We start from the raw sequence: 14,787 nt of genomic DNA on the forward strand, positions 1-14,787 counted from the left end.
ATGCATTTGACTTACAACCTCATCCGTCTTGTCATGAAAATGTCAGAGTTAGAGGAGTCGAGAAAGAGGAGAACAGCATTCTCAACCAGGGCCAGGGAAACTTGGGAAAGCAGGCCTACTCAAAGTGTTTGTGTCCTTTGGTTTGGTGATTATTTCCTGAAAGCTGACCCTGGAGGAATAATTGCAAAGTCATAAAACGATACAAGTACTTCACACATAAACATACAGGATGCAGTGTGAAACTTACCTAAGAGGCTGAAGGCAATGGAAATATCCATCCTTAGAGGGATTTGAAATAAATTCTGTGCGTCCATTCCATAAAATGTTTTATATCAACAGAAAACAAGTCTTTGAAAGTGGCTTAATAACATCAGAAATCTTTATGGTTTAATGTTAAGATGAAAAGAGTAAGCAATATTCAAAAGTGTATTTACCAAATGATCTCAACTATGTTTTTTTTAAAAAATGCTTATTTTAAAAGCTAAGGAGGGTTCCCTGGGTGGCTCAGTCGGCTGAGCATCTGACTCTTGATTTCAGCTCAGGTCATGATCTCACAGCTCCTGGGTCTGACTGCCAAGTCCGGCTCCCTCCTTCTCTACCCCTCTCCCCACTGATGTGCGCGTGCACGTGTTCACACGTGCACACGCACGCTCTCAGAATAAATGGATAAACTTTTAAAAAGTAAAATAAATAAATAAATAACTAGTAAACCAACAAAATAAAGTGGTTGCCTGAATAGTGAGATTAAAGGTGATTTTTTTTCCTTCTACTTTTTGGGTGTTTCCTCTCTGCGAGTGTGCTAAAATGGCCAGGTATTCCTTTTATCATCAGAAAATTAAAACCATACGGACGATATGAAGGACTGAAGGGAAGCAGCAAACCAAATTATTTTTTTGGAGATTGGTCTAGTCAGAGCAAGTTTGGAAGGTGTGCTGTAGTACAATGTAATCACATTTTATAATGGCTTCCCTTCCCCCTCACTAACAGAGTAGATTTCCAGAGCTATATTTCCCAGACTGTCTAGGCCAAACTTCATTTAAAAGGAACATATTCTTGACTAGAAAGCTATACTACGCAAACTTAAACAGGTATCAAGACCGTATCACTTTGTTCCATGAATTTATTCAACATTCAACAAATATGTATGGCACACTTACTTTGTGCCAGGCGCTGGGGATCCAACAGTGAACAAAACAGATGGGATCTGTGGACTAAAGAAGCTTCCAGCTTAGTGGGGCAGAAAGGGATGGTTTGTATACATCAACCCAGCTGAAGCTGATTCAGTGACTCCTGCCAAAATCAGATGCTTCCACTATAAAGAATTTCCTATCATTCTGTGCTTAAAAATAAAAACTCCAATTATGACATCACATCTCACGCCCTCTTTCCAAGGAGTGCTTTGTGAAATATATGGGCCCTTTTGTGCAGTGGAAATCCCAAACACCTAGGTGGGAGTAGGTATGAAGAGCAAGGGGTCTCCAAGGCACCTAGGTGGGTCAGTCGGTTGAGCATCCGACTTCTGGCTCAAGTCAGGATCTCATGGTTGCAGGTTCGAGCCCCGCGCCAGGCTCAGTGCTGACAGCTCAGAGCCTGGAACCTGCTTTGGATTCTGTGTCTCCCTCTCTCGCTCTCCTCCTCCCCCATTCACTCGTTCTCTCTGTCTCTCTCAAAATATAACATTAAGAAAAAAAAAAAAAAGAGCAAGGAGTCTCCAAGTCCAACCAAGTTTGCTGCCTTGCACAGGGAAATCCTTTGTTAAGTCTCCTTCATAAAAATACAGATAATAATAGTTTACTTTGGATGCTGTTCTAAGGATTAAAGTAAATTACTATCTGGGCGGCATGTCTAGCACAATGCCTGGTACAAACACTCAACAAATCAATCCTTTCTCTCATCCATAAAATACACATAAAAGCAATGAAGAGTCGAAGACGAAGATGCACTAAAGCCAATGAAATGGGGATTGGGGTAGCAGTAGTGACTCTGATGGGTACAGGGATTCCTTGAGGTAATGAAAACGTTCGAAAAGTAGCTGTGGTGATGGCTGCAGGACCCTTAATACATTAAAAACAACAACACTGAATTATCCCCTCTAAATGGATGGACTGCATGCTGTGTGAATTAGATCTCAATAAAGGTGCTATAAACACTATATTGAAACTGTTAATGAAATCTATGCCATCAATATTCCTGGGTAGGCCAAAAACTATTCTTTGCAACCAGTGAGAGGATCTTCATTTTGAGATTAGAAAATAGACCTGCAGGGACGCCTGGGTGGCTCTGTCAGTTAAGCATCCGACTCTTGATTTCAGCTCAGGTCATGATCTCATGGTCTTGAGATCCAGCCCCTCCGGGGACTCTGTGCTGGGCACAGAGACTGCTTAAGATTCTCTCTCCCTCTGACCCTCCCCCCCAGGCGCTCCCTCTCTCTCTCTCAAAAAAAAGGAAAGAATATATCTTCAGTTCAAAGACACTATAATGTTAAGACTCGAGATTTTTTTTTTTTACCAACTTACTAACAGGGAAAAGAAAAGCAGAGGAAAAAAACGCATGCAAATCTTATAACAGCTCCTTAAGTCTTTTACTATTATATTCCAGTCCTAAGGGAAGTTTAACTCTACAGGTCTTACATTCTGTATTCATATCTAAGAAAGAGTAAGTGTAGCTACCATATCAACCAACCAAAGGTTAACAAAAGCCCTTTACACAGGGAGTTTAGAACTGACTGCTTCATTACTTAACACCTAATGTCAACAGCAAAATATACACAGAAGTGACACAAAAAGAACAAATGTTTGGCCTAAAAACATGAAGCTGAATCCGACCTAATAGCAGCTTATTTTTCACACTGACAAGCGGTGATGTGACTGTGGTGTTGCTTTGTGTGTTTGCAAAACACGCCATCACTCATCACATCACATGGTGGCCCCATTACCTCATCAGGAAAGCATGAAACGGGTAGGCCCGGAGGAAAGGAAAGCCCAGGAAGACGGCCCAGACCAAAGCCTTCCTTTGGTCCCTTCCTTACACTCCCCTTCGTTCACAAGTCTCTAGAGAGTGCCCACTACCAACACCTGACCTCCATTTTTAATCTCTGACTTTTCTGTGAAACTTGGAACACGAGTTTCTGTCATGTTAGAAAACCAAATAACTTTGGCATGTATCACAAGTGTTTATAATATACATCCTTAGACCACGTTTATTTTTATTAAAAAAGCTTTTTTGCCACAGAACAGAGAATCATCAGATAACCAAGATGGTGTGTGGTCCAGCAAATACACAAATATGGTTTGCTATTCGGGTTGCTGTTTGCATGTGAAAATATGTGACACTCGTGCATTTTGGACGGCCCATCCTGGAGGTGCTCTGCTATCAACGGGGACAAATGTCCGTTTTTCACTGGCAACCACCACTGAGAGATGGCCCAGCAGAGTGAAGAGAAAATGCACGGCCAGTACACAGAGCGGCCCTGACTAGTAGTCCCTCCCACCTTCTCACCCTCTGCTGAGTTCACGTTGAAGAGCAAGGCTGGATGCCTCTCTTCCCTAGCTCAGTGATGAAGCGACTGCGCCCACCTGCCAAACTCACAGACCGGGGGCTGGTTTACCTCCATTTAGCACATCACTGAGCGGAGGAAGACTGCCCGTTAGCAATCTCTGCGTTCCCCATGACTGCAGAGTTCTACTCATCAGTGGTGTGGCAGGTAATGAAATGCAGAAGCGAAAGCGGGTATCTTGTTCGCCTTGTGAGTCAAAGCAGAATTTATTAAAATCACTGGGAAATACCTCAATAAGTAGTGACATTTCATTTGGTTAAAAAAAAAAAAGAAAGACAATAAAAGCATCACACCAACCCCATGCTCGGATACCGAAAACACAAAGTGAGCCTGGATCTGTATTTAATCTCTTCTCAAATCAAAACTGAAAAAGAAAGTTCCAGTTCCAGTAACGAGTTTGGTTAAGTCAAGACCACAGAATAGGAGTAACCATACCATTTGCCAGATCTGTCATCAGTTTATACAGGATCATTTGCCTTTGAATGAATGAACTTGAAACCCCTCTACTTCACATGTAAACACTATCCTCTTTATGACTTTGCAGATGCAGGAGAAGCAGAAGAATTGAACATTTCTGGCGGTCTGAAGACAATTGGAGACTTCCCCAATTAGTCACCTTTAAAACATTAATTCCCAAGACTGCTGTTCTTGGAAAACACACAGAACATCAGATGAAGAAACTCAAAGAACCGTTCTTCCTCTTACACCAGGTGTTAATAAGTCTTCTCTAAAAAAACACAATCACTTTAATAAGCTGCCATTTACATTTTCACTGTCCCCTCTGAAGGCTCCCAGGGATGCTGGGAGTCCAATCTTTTATTTGCTACTTTATTATTAACTTTTAATACTCGGGGTTTCTGAACTATTTCAAAAATAATTCAGCAGAGACCAGATGGAAATGAAGCTACCATTTCTGGCTCGGGGAAGCAACTCACAGGAAGGTCCACACCACCGCAGGAATAAAGCAGGAAGAGCAGTTCCTTCCAGATGTTCATTATGAACCCCAAATGTCTGCAAAGTCCAGGGTCAGGATCCAACGCTGGACCCTCTTTCTCTTTAGCACAGGGACGAAATGGTGATGCACCAGCCACAGTACAGCATCGGGACAGACATTATCCACCCTGTCAGGTAAATAGGGCAAGTGTGTCTGTCCATTTCATCCCCGAGAAAATGAGGCAGTAACACAGTGACTTCCTTAAACGGAAAAGATCAGGCAGCTTGCAAAGGGTTAGGACATCCCCGCTTTCCCCTGAGACACCGTTTGCACATTAGAATCCCCTAGGGAGCCCTGGGGGGGGGAACCCACCAACGCCAGGTCACCAAACCAGACCAAACTGCCATCCCAGACCAAGCAAATGCCTGGAAGTGGTGCCTGGGCAGGTTTTTTAATAGCTCTCCCAGTCTTTCAAAGGCACAGCGTGGAGAAGTGCAGGCCTACACCTACAGATGTTTCAAAGGCCACAGTAAATGACAGTTGTAAGGAGGAAATACAGCTTCACAGCTGAACCAGGTATGTTCTTGGGAGAGGGCAAAAAAATGGAGAGGGAGAGGAAGTCCAGTAAGAAATAAGATTTAATAAAATTCCAAAAGAAAATGCATTCCTAAGAGTTAAAGAGCCGACTCAACAGGTATATGTTCACACACTCTGCTGTACACTCCATGTTTTCTTCCGGTGCTCCCCACCTGCCACCCACCCCCCAAAAGAGCAAATTTCCAAAGAAGTAACTAAACACAGGCATGTGTGTCCCAAATGTCAGGAGTGAAATGCTAAGGAAATTCTTTCCAACATCTGAGAATCATTTTGTACAATACCTCATTTCTCCTATGCGCTCACCTTAAAGAAGCAAGAGCAGAGGAGAATAACTAAACTTCCAAATGCGGTAACAGTTTTTGTCTCCTATTAAGCACGCTCTGAAACTCACTAATTATTTCCAGAGGGCCCTCCCTCGTAACACGTTACTCCTGAGGACAGTTTGGTTCTCCGGCAACCACGACTCCACGTACTGGCGGCAACAGTAAGCGGAAAGTCTGTGACTCAAAGAACGCTCCACAAATGAGGAATTCCCGGCACAAGAAATAATGAGTATTTACCAGGGATTTCAGAGTTCAGTCTTGCTGCTCCCCACTACCTTCCCAAAAACAAACAAACAAACAAACAAATCACAACAACACTCAATATTGCCTGAGAGACTACAGATACGATTTCTAGGATCTTAAATGTAGACGTGCGCGCACACATACATACATACACACACACACAACCTTCACACACCTATGAAAGTGCATAAAGAATTAGGTTTGTAAACAACACCAGCTACATGAGAACCTCAAAATGAAACTCCCAGGGAAGAAGTTTTTTTTTTTTTTTTTTCAGCTCAATCTACAGGACATGAGTCCCAGGCCACAGGGAGTTTCCTGCCTGTTTCCTAAGTGCTCAGTTTGCCTTTTGTTAGCGAAACCGCCAAACTAGAACACTCATGTGGCTTCCTTTCCCCCCCCTTCTTCTCCCGAAACCCATCCCTGGTTAGCTCTGCCCAATAACCGGCTCCAGACACGTTTGTTCTGTTTCTCTGTTGTTCCCCAAAGGGAAAAATGAACAGTCAAGTGGGTTTAAATTTTGAGTTGGTACAAGAGCTTTAAACAGGCTGTACTGAGAAGCGGGGGAAAATGCAAATGGAATGCTCTTGAAAATGGTTGCGCATTAAACACACATCTTACGGCCCAGGCCCTTACTAAGGAGGGTTCTTAAATTCTGTGGAGGTCGGAAGTTGAGTTTATTCAGCAAGAATGACTCTATTCACTGTTCCAGCTCTTTCTTATCACCACTGTCAACATCCACACATTCCAAATCCTGGAACATGGGAGGCAGTAAAGAAGGCTTGGAGCTGCTGAAGGTTCCACTCCTGTGTCTGAAAAGCACCTAAAGCTCTCGGGGACGGATGCATCACAGAACACAGAAGCAGGTGCACAGGCTCAGAGAACAAAGCAGAACTGGGGAGGCTGTACCTGCATCGACACCAACTAAAACTAGCACCAAAAAAAAAAAAAAAATTCATCGTAATAATGAAACACCACAAAGCTCTTTGACCGTTTGCCCAGAGTTACTCTAACTTTTGAATACATTTGGCTTTTTTCTAAGTAACCCCATCTCTCATTAGAAGCAAAGGTTCGAGTCAAAACCAAGCAGACTTCTAAGCCATGCAAAAAATAACCCGAGACTTACAGGCGTTCCAGAAAGTTTGTGGCTCATTTTACATCTACCACCCAGCAAGGTCACACTGCAGGAAGTCGGTCCTGTCCCACACAGGAATAAATATCATGACAAGCAATAAACTGACAGGCGCTAAGGCGTAGCTGAGAAATGGAAGGCAGCCCTTCACCCAAAGTGAGAGATTCAAGTACAAGAAAAACCTTTCCTTCAAGTTTATGGAAATTAACCCTTAGCCTTTCCGAATCTCCTTCCGTTCCTAAATAATCGGTACCTAGACTAATTAACTACAACCTTAGATTCATGTCTTGAATCCTTCTCTGTACTTTTCTCGCCAAGATACCAGTCAGACACCCTTAGCCACCACTTCTGCTCTAAGGAAAACCCGAGAAGGCAGTGTGTGCAACGCAGAGAGAGGCAGCAGGAGAGGAGCTTACTCCCCACACGGGTCCCTTGCACAGAGAGAGTGTTAACAGGGAAGCAAGAGAGAAAACTTAATTCCAGCTTTTATGCCAGTTCCTCCCAACCTGGTTACAGCGAGGCCAAGTCAAATGGCTTCCCCGGTAAGAGTACCAAGCGGAGCACCCCCCCCCCCCCAACTCCAAACATTCCTAAAGCTAAAAGTAAATTTTAACTAGCACTTTCAGTTGAGCAAACAGGAGAGTTCTTCATATCTGCTACTGGCATTCACCTTCTCTGGTTCCTTCTTATATATAATTATCTTTCCTTACTGATGCTGTCTACGAAATGTTGCACCCAGTTACAAAATGTATCTTTCAAGACCTCGAAGATTTTCCCACGATTTCTGCTTTTCTGCCTTGAAACAGCATGCACTCTTTTCTGCCAGATTCTGACAATCACACTCACACCTGTCACCTGATTTCCATTCTTCAGGGTTGTTCTCTTTCGTTCCCTAGTGTGGCCCTATTCTTAGTTCTTTCCTCTCAACTACTTCTTTCCCGGCAATGACCTCCAACATATCCCTCCTTCCCATCCAGTCAAGTCTCCTTGGCATGTATTTTTCTTTCTCTCCTGGGAGTTTGAGCCCTCCAATTCCCCCCTTGCTACAGAGGGCCCTGAACCGTGATTCTGAATCTCAGACCTTTCTGGTTACCCTTGTCCTTGCCCTTCCTTTTCTCCCATCTGTCCATGACACTGATACCTGTCATCTCCCTACTCCTTGACCAGTCTAGCTGTGAGGCAAAGAAAAGGTTTCCCCTGTGTTCTTCACTTTCCTTTGTTTGCCTGGGGCACGTGCGCTATGAGATGTGGCCGACTGTAGTTTGGGTCCAAGGTAGGTCCGGTATATGCCACATTGATGTTTTCTAACAGCAATAACAGACTAATCCCAATCCATTTCTCTTGTGACTGTTGGATTACATTCGCCAGATGGCCTGCTAAGCTTAGGGGCAGGGAAGGTGCTATGTCCCCAGTCAAAGAAGAGAAATCACTGGTTCAACTGGGGCTTAAGCCTCTGACCTTGGGCTTCATTAGCCCTGAGCACTGACCGGCCGCAGCCACATCATGGCCATGGCCCTTGCTAAACGCAAGAACCCCTGCCCAACTTGACAGGTCAATTTAAACGTCAACAACCCAAGAACAACCACGTCAGGACAGAAAGACCAGCTGGCACACCGAGAAGAAAGTGAACTTGAGATTGATCCATCTTCCCAATTCCTGTGATCCCCCTCGGGGAAAGCGTAACCCTCACCCGGGCTTCCCAGTCTTTCCAGACGGGCACTTGAAGCACAGACCACTTTTAGGGACACCTCATCCATCCCGAGTGTCAAAGCTGCCGTGAACAGACACGACAAACATAGTTCTTATTTCAAGAGAAATCCAGACAGTATAAAAACCACGTTTCTTTCTCGCTGAATACCGCACAACAAAGTCCCTTACCGGCGGACATAAAGAAACACATCATGGGGAAATAGATAAAAGGAAATTGTATTTACCTTCTTCTGTTTCATGCCACACGATCCCTTCCAAATTCACACTGGTCCCAGGTTCACAGGGCCCAAGACACTCTGGCTCTGTCACTACTCCAACTTCACATGTATTGACACCCACGGAACGAGTCCGAACCAAAAGCTGTTCAACCGGTGCTGCAATATTGGATGAAGATGGGGAAAAGTAGGAGGGCAGAATCTGAGGCGTGAGGTTGCTGGAAATCGGCGGTGGCGGCGCTGGCACTGTAAACAGGGGGTCAACCTGAAAGACAGACAGGCTTACTGCAGTGGTGCTGCATCTCTGAGCTCTTTTTAATGCAATCTGTTTACATCACTTCTAGAACACATCACCATTCCAAATTCCATTTGCAAGGAGAAGAGATTTCAAGTGTTTTCATGGGGCCATAACATAAAGGAGATGAGAAATGAGCGTCTGATTTTTTTTTTTAATGTCTCACAGGGTAAACATCCATGCTCTTGCTTCCTGAATAGAACAGGCCGGACTTTGAGGTCCTAAATTCACCGATGGATGACCATTGGCCTTGGTCAACGTGCATGAACTATGCTCTGCAACAGTTAAGACTCTTCCCTTCGTGTTACAAAATCTTACGTGCAAAACTACAATAGTTTCCAAAGGAGAAGCTCCAATAAATACCACAGAGGCATCATTGGACACTTAAGCACAGGAGATGGACTAAAATTGTTTTCAAAGTACTTTATAAACCGTAATGAATTAAATCACTACGAAAATACATTAACTTGCTCTGCTGAATATGTAAAATACATAAACTTGATTATACACACTCCAACACATAAACTGGATATTATTAGCATGTATTAAGCATCAACTCCTAATTAAGTGTTCTAGTGCAAAATTTAGCAGAATTCATATAAATGGGGAAATAAAGGCCTGTGCCCAACATCAGCAGAACTGGGAGTTTAGTGGTTTGACTTGGAAAGATCCCTGATCTTTGAGGGATTCTGCCCTCAAAATCCCAGGAAATAGACATGACAGCCAATATAAGAGCTTACGGTGCAATGCTATGTCCTTTGCACCCCCATCCCAGAGAGCTGGGAAAGAGATCTTTACCATAGAACATTCAGGAGCCCGGCCATAACAGAACCAAAGAAGATGCATGTACGAAGTAGGCACATCTCCAACCAACCCATTCTCTCATCAGACCCATTTCAACTACCGTTATGACTGGTACAGAATAGTTTTGGCGCTGCTGGCAGGTGGTCAAATGTAGGAGAGCCCAACGCAAAGCCCGTCTGCACCGTGCCTCCAGATCGCTCGCCGGTGTCCTCAAGTGACACACAGATACCCCCTACCTATAAGGGAGGCCCCCTTGCATGCTTTATCAGCTGACCTAACAAATCATCTGTGTAGAAACGACACACAGGGAATTTTTCTGGTAAAACGCCATCTTGGTCTGTAGTTCACATATTCCCAACCAACCTTCGTAAGAAATCAACACTTGGCCATAGACTTGCCATTACATAGTCTTTGTTGTTTAAAACACACACACACACACACACACACACACACACACACACACAGAGTGCATTTCAAGACAAGTTACATGAGGAAACGTGCTCCTGGTTCAACAGCTGAAGCAGTCATGTGTGTGGGCTCCTTGTTCATATGACTGTAGGAACCATTTCTACAGTTTGCCTTTCACTAAAATGATCAGCTGACGTTCACTTGCCTGAGTGATCCAAAATGCAACAGAACAGCCCTTCGCCCATCTGCATGCTAAAGAAACTTAATTTCCTGCTCTCAAAGCTGCCATAAAACTTCTTTTCCTCCATGCTTTTTATTGTTCTGCATTCTTGATCACAGAGCCCAAGAAAGAAAAGCATTTAACGGTCCCAAACCCCAGACCCAGTGATTTATGCTTTCGCGTAAATGCAGCTTAATGTGGATCAAAGTTCACACTGATAGTTCCTATTTTAAAACCAAGCTGACAAATGAAGAAAGGGGTTCCAAGGGAGGAAATGCAAGGGAGGGGGTAAAGGGAGAGGGGGTACAAAAAAATCTACTGCTACCTTGTAATCTTTATTACAACTAAAACATTTAGAACCACTTTCCAGAATTTAAAAAGAAAAAAAAAAGGCCAAGAGAAATGATAAGCCAGCTACTGTAGTTTTATTTTTTTTGCATGTTTGCCAACAAATTTTTAATCTGTATAGTTAGTAGTAAAATGGCTATAATTGGTTGCTACACATGGAAACTGAGAAGACAAAGCGAACAATATTCTCAAAATACTCTTTATATCACTTGATTGACAGCCTACGTTAATTCCAAGAGAATATAGTTTCAATTGGATAAACAAGAAAATAAGATGAAATAAAAGAAGGTAAGGCAGCTATGAGAGCATGAATTCCCTTTGGGAGATCAAGATACAATGAGACAAAGCCTGCAAAACAAAGTTTTAAGGACTGAGCATGTTGGGTGCTCGGATTTTGGCTTGAACTCTGACAATAATTAGCATGAGACTTTGGAGAGTCACTTAACCTCACTAAGGACCGTTTTCTTCAAACCTGGAATCCCTATTTCAATATAACACCAACTATGAACACATCTGCATATAGATACACACACACACACACACACAGGAACCTACTACTTGGATATTTAAGTGACATAAAAAATTAAGAGAATCTAGAAGGCTTGAGGGGTGAGGCCACTGTATTCTGGGTTTACTAGAACTTAACTGTGTTTATTTCCATTCACACAATCCAAATATGGTGAAAAACGCTTAGCTGATAGCATTTATGGAGGAGACTTTGGAGCCCAGACCCCACTTATTTTACAAAGACAAGCTAAGGTTCAGAGAGTCCGACTATCAATGTGAACTTAATCATAAAGAGTCCCCCAAGGCATTAATAGGCTAGAACTCTTCAACTCGACAGGAAGACTCAATAGGTAACAGAGTTAAGACATTCAACGGCCTTACACAGTGAACATCTCGGTTTTTCCACAACACTGGCTTCAAAACAGCTCAAAAGCTGCCATTCCAACAGGTATCACCACGACCAGTGAGAGAAGAAAGGGAAACTTTTCTCTCTTGGGATTTCAGAGTTGGGAGCCAAGCCCAAAGACCACACCCACGTAGTGTCCTGGAAGCCCCTCTTCCCCAGAGGTCACCAACCACAGAGGAGGGCAGGGAACCACAGCCACCCCCAGAGGGGTTTCAGAAGGGTAGGCACGCTACTTTTTAAGCCATGACAATTTTTTGCCAGCATCAAAAATTAGGGACAAGCCTGAATGTCTACCATCTCTTAAAATAACAATTAGGTAATATACGAGGCTCGGCCCATGATTCCTCGCGGCATCACCCAACAGGGCTTAGCCCTTGCAGGGACCAGCTGAGTGTGCATGTGTAGCTCTCCCCAGAGACAATCACAGAATGTTTGCCCTTAGAAGACCACCCAGCCAGGCTCCTCATTCTAGAGAGACACATGAACCACACTTGCACAAGGGCAAGAAGGTACCTCAGGTGGCAGCCCAAGGGAGAATAAAACAGCATCCTATAAGCAGGAGAAGTTCAAATATGCACATGAAGAGACAAGAGGGAGGTGGAAGGGAAATAATTCAGTGTCTGGGGCACTGGCAGGGCTCAGTCAGTTAAGCATCCAACTTCAGCTCGGGTCATGATCTCATGGTTCATGAGTTCGAGCCCCACGTAAGGATCTGTGCTGACAGCTCAGAGCCTGGAGCCTGCTTCCAATTCTGTGCCTCCCTCCCTCTCCCTCTCCCTCTGCCCCTCCCCGCTTGTGTTCTTTCTCTCTCAGTGCCTCTTAAAAATAAACATTAAAACCTTTTTTTAAAAAAGAAATAATACAGCGTACAGTATCACTAATTCTTTCCACTAGCTAATGTCTCCAGTAAGAGACGCCCCCCTTGCAGAAGGTTTCAGTTATCTTGTGAATCTACCGGTGTTGCACCGTATGTAAAGCAGGATCTAGAAGGATTTGCAGTGGTGTTTTTACCTCCCACAAAAGATCAACTCCACTACACCCTGATTTCCAGGTCGTTGATCCATAGACAGAACCGTAACTTCTTCAATGAGGCTTGTGAAGATGGCGGGGGGGCGGGGGGGGGGATACAGTGGTCCCTAGGAGGACCTCAGGTTGTGATGGGTTCAAATCTCTACCTCCCTGTTACTTGCTGTGAGGACCCCTGAGCAAGGCACCTCACTACTCAGAAGCTCAATGTCTGGATCTAAGAAATGGGAGTAAGAATAACAATCATGCCGACGGGGTCACAGTGAAGACTCAGTGAGATAATTCATATAAAGTGAAGACTCAGCAAAGTGCTTAGCTCAGTAAATGCTGGCTTTAAAAAAGAAGGGGGGAAGAAAGTCCCTGGTCTGATATTACAGTTCTCTAACCCTGCATGCTACCTTACAAAGCTCTTTTTTATATCCTACTATATTTAACATAAATCTATAATCCCCTCCAAATGCATGGCTAAGTGTGGTTAAAGTGTATTAAAAGTATAAGAAAAAGGACTTAACCCTGAGAAGCTCAGCCTGGGGAAAAATGCTGCTCCTTTCATATGTTGGCATCTGGCAGCAGTCGGCCCTGCCCAATCGCCCCCCAATTTTACAGCAGATCCTGATGAGTCCTACACCCCTACAAAATCTCCTACTAATCTCGAGTCACACCTCTTTTTCATGTGCTGCTGCTCTGCCCTCCGCCAAAAGTCGTCTCTGAATCGTCACAACTTGATCACATAGCCCCCCCAATAAATAATAGACACACACCTGCTATGTGGCCGGCACCACACAGACTGCTAGCAGGACAAGAGCAGGGCCAGCCCCAGCTGTCCTGGATTTACTGCCTAATCAGCAAGACTCTGGCGCTCACAAGCACAGAACCACATTCCAGAAGCCGTCTGTAGGGCCTGAGTGCAAAACAAGGCATGTGGTGGAAGGCAGGGCAGTGCAGGGGATCAGTCTTCAAAGTTCGAGTCCCACCTCCACCTTCAGCTACAGAACCTTTAGGCAACGTCACCTGACCTGTCTGGGACTCAATGGCTTCATCTGCAAAATGGAAATAACCCATGCCTGAAGGGATTACTGCATGAGATCAGACAAACAACCCTAGTTCCGGTACCCGCGCTCCATAAATAAGAGCTATCGCCATTGCCAATGTTATCATTATTTCAAATATACCTGAGACCTGAACTAAAGAGAAATCAATGTAGGGTCTGCTACATTCAAAGACAATTCCCCGAGAGGCAGTTATGACTCCCCTTTGCAGGAGCGGGGGAGGTACTCTACAATGGTACAAATCGGATATCCCAGGTAAAAGTCAGTTGGGGAATTATTAATCTAATAATACTAACATGCAGAAGAAAAGACCAGAACAGAGAACTGGCCAGCATTTGCAATGGTTCCTTTGTCAAAGCTCTTCTCTGTCATCTTGATGGGACACTGATGTAACCTATTAGAGCCCAAAAAATAGAAGCAGGAAAACAGCCATCTCCAGTGGTGGAGGCGGGGGAGGGGGGGACCCATAAGTCTAACAGCTGGTGGTGGCAGCCTGTCAAACTGAGGAAAGTTAATGTCAAGAACAGACACGCGGCAGTCTCTCACTGTTATTTTTGCATGATTATTCCCAGGTGTTGGTGCACGCTGAGCAGTAGCCTGGCTATTTATCACTCAAGAGAGAGCCGAAGAGCAAGGGAGGGGGGGGGGGTAGGGGAGGCAGAGGAAGGCGGGGAAGAAAAGGTTATTTACACAGATAGCGGCACTTAGTGTGTGTAATCAGAGGGCCGGGGGAGGGGGACTGCGGGGGGAATCCGCAGAGAGGTTCTGGCAATATTTTCTCAGTTCACCTTATTTCAAGGGCTTCCTGAACCCTGATGAGCAAGAAAGGCTCCAAAGCAAGGGTGTTCATGGCAAGCAGCCCTGTTTTGCTCCAGCACTGAGTCGGCCAGTGATGGGTTCCAGTACTGGGAAACTGACAGCCCCCGGGCAGAGCTGGGGGCACCCGGGCCAACACTCCTGCACCCCTCAGACCCGACGAAGAGACAGGTGATCTGCAGCAGGATGTGGTACGGC

General features: G+C 44.5%; 1 protein-coding gene across 2 annotated transcripts in view; it reads right to left on the minus strand.

Moving 5' to 3' along the window:
* Nucleotides 1-14,787, minus strand: part of ZNF608 (zinc finger protein 608) — a 113,842-nt gene that overhangs the window by 51,107 nt on the left and 47,948 nt on the right. For both annotated transcript variants that reach the window (XM_029941801.1, XM_029941802.1), the window contains exon 3: nucleotides 8,720-8,975. In XM_029941801.1, coding sequence (XP_029797661.1) covers nucleotides 8,720-8,975 — 256 coding nt within the window. The remainder of the gene's footprint in view (nucleotides 1-8,719; nucleotides 8,976-14,787) is intronic.

Source organism: Suricata suricatta, chromosome 6 (genome assembly GCF_006229205.1).
Source record: "Suricata suricatta isolate VVHF042 chromosome 6, meerkat_22Aug2017_6uvM2_HiC, whole genome shotgun sequence".
NCBI lineage: Eukaryota > Metazoa > Chordata > Mammalia > Carnivora > Herpestidae > Suricata > Suricata suricatta.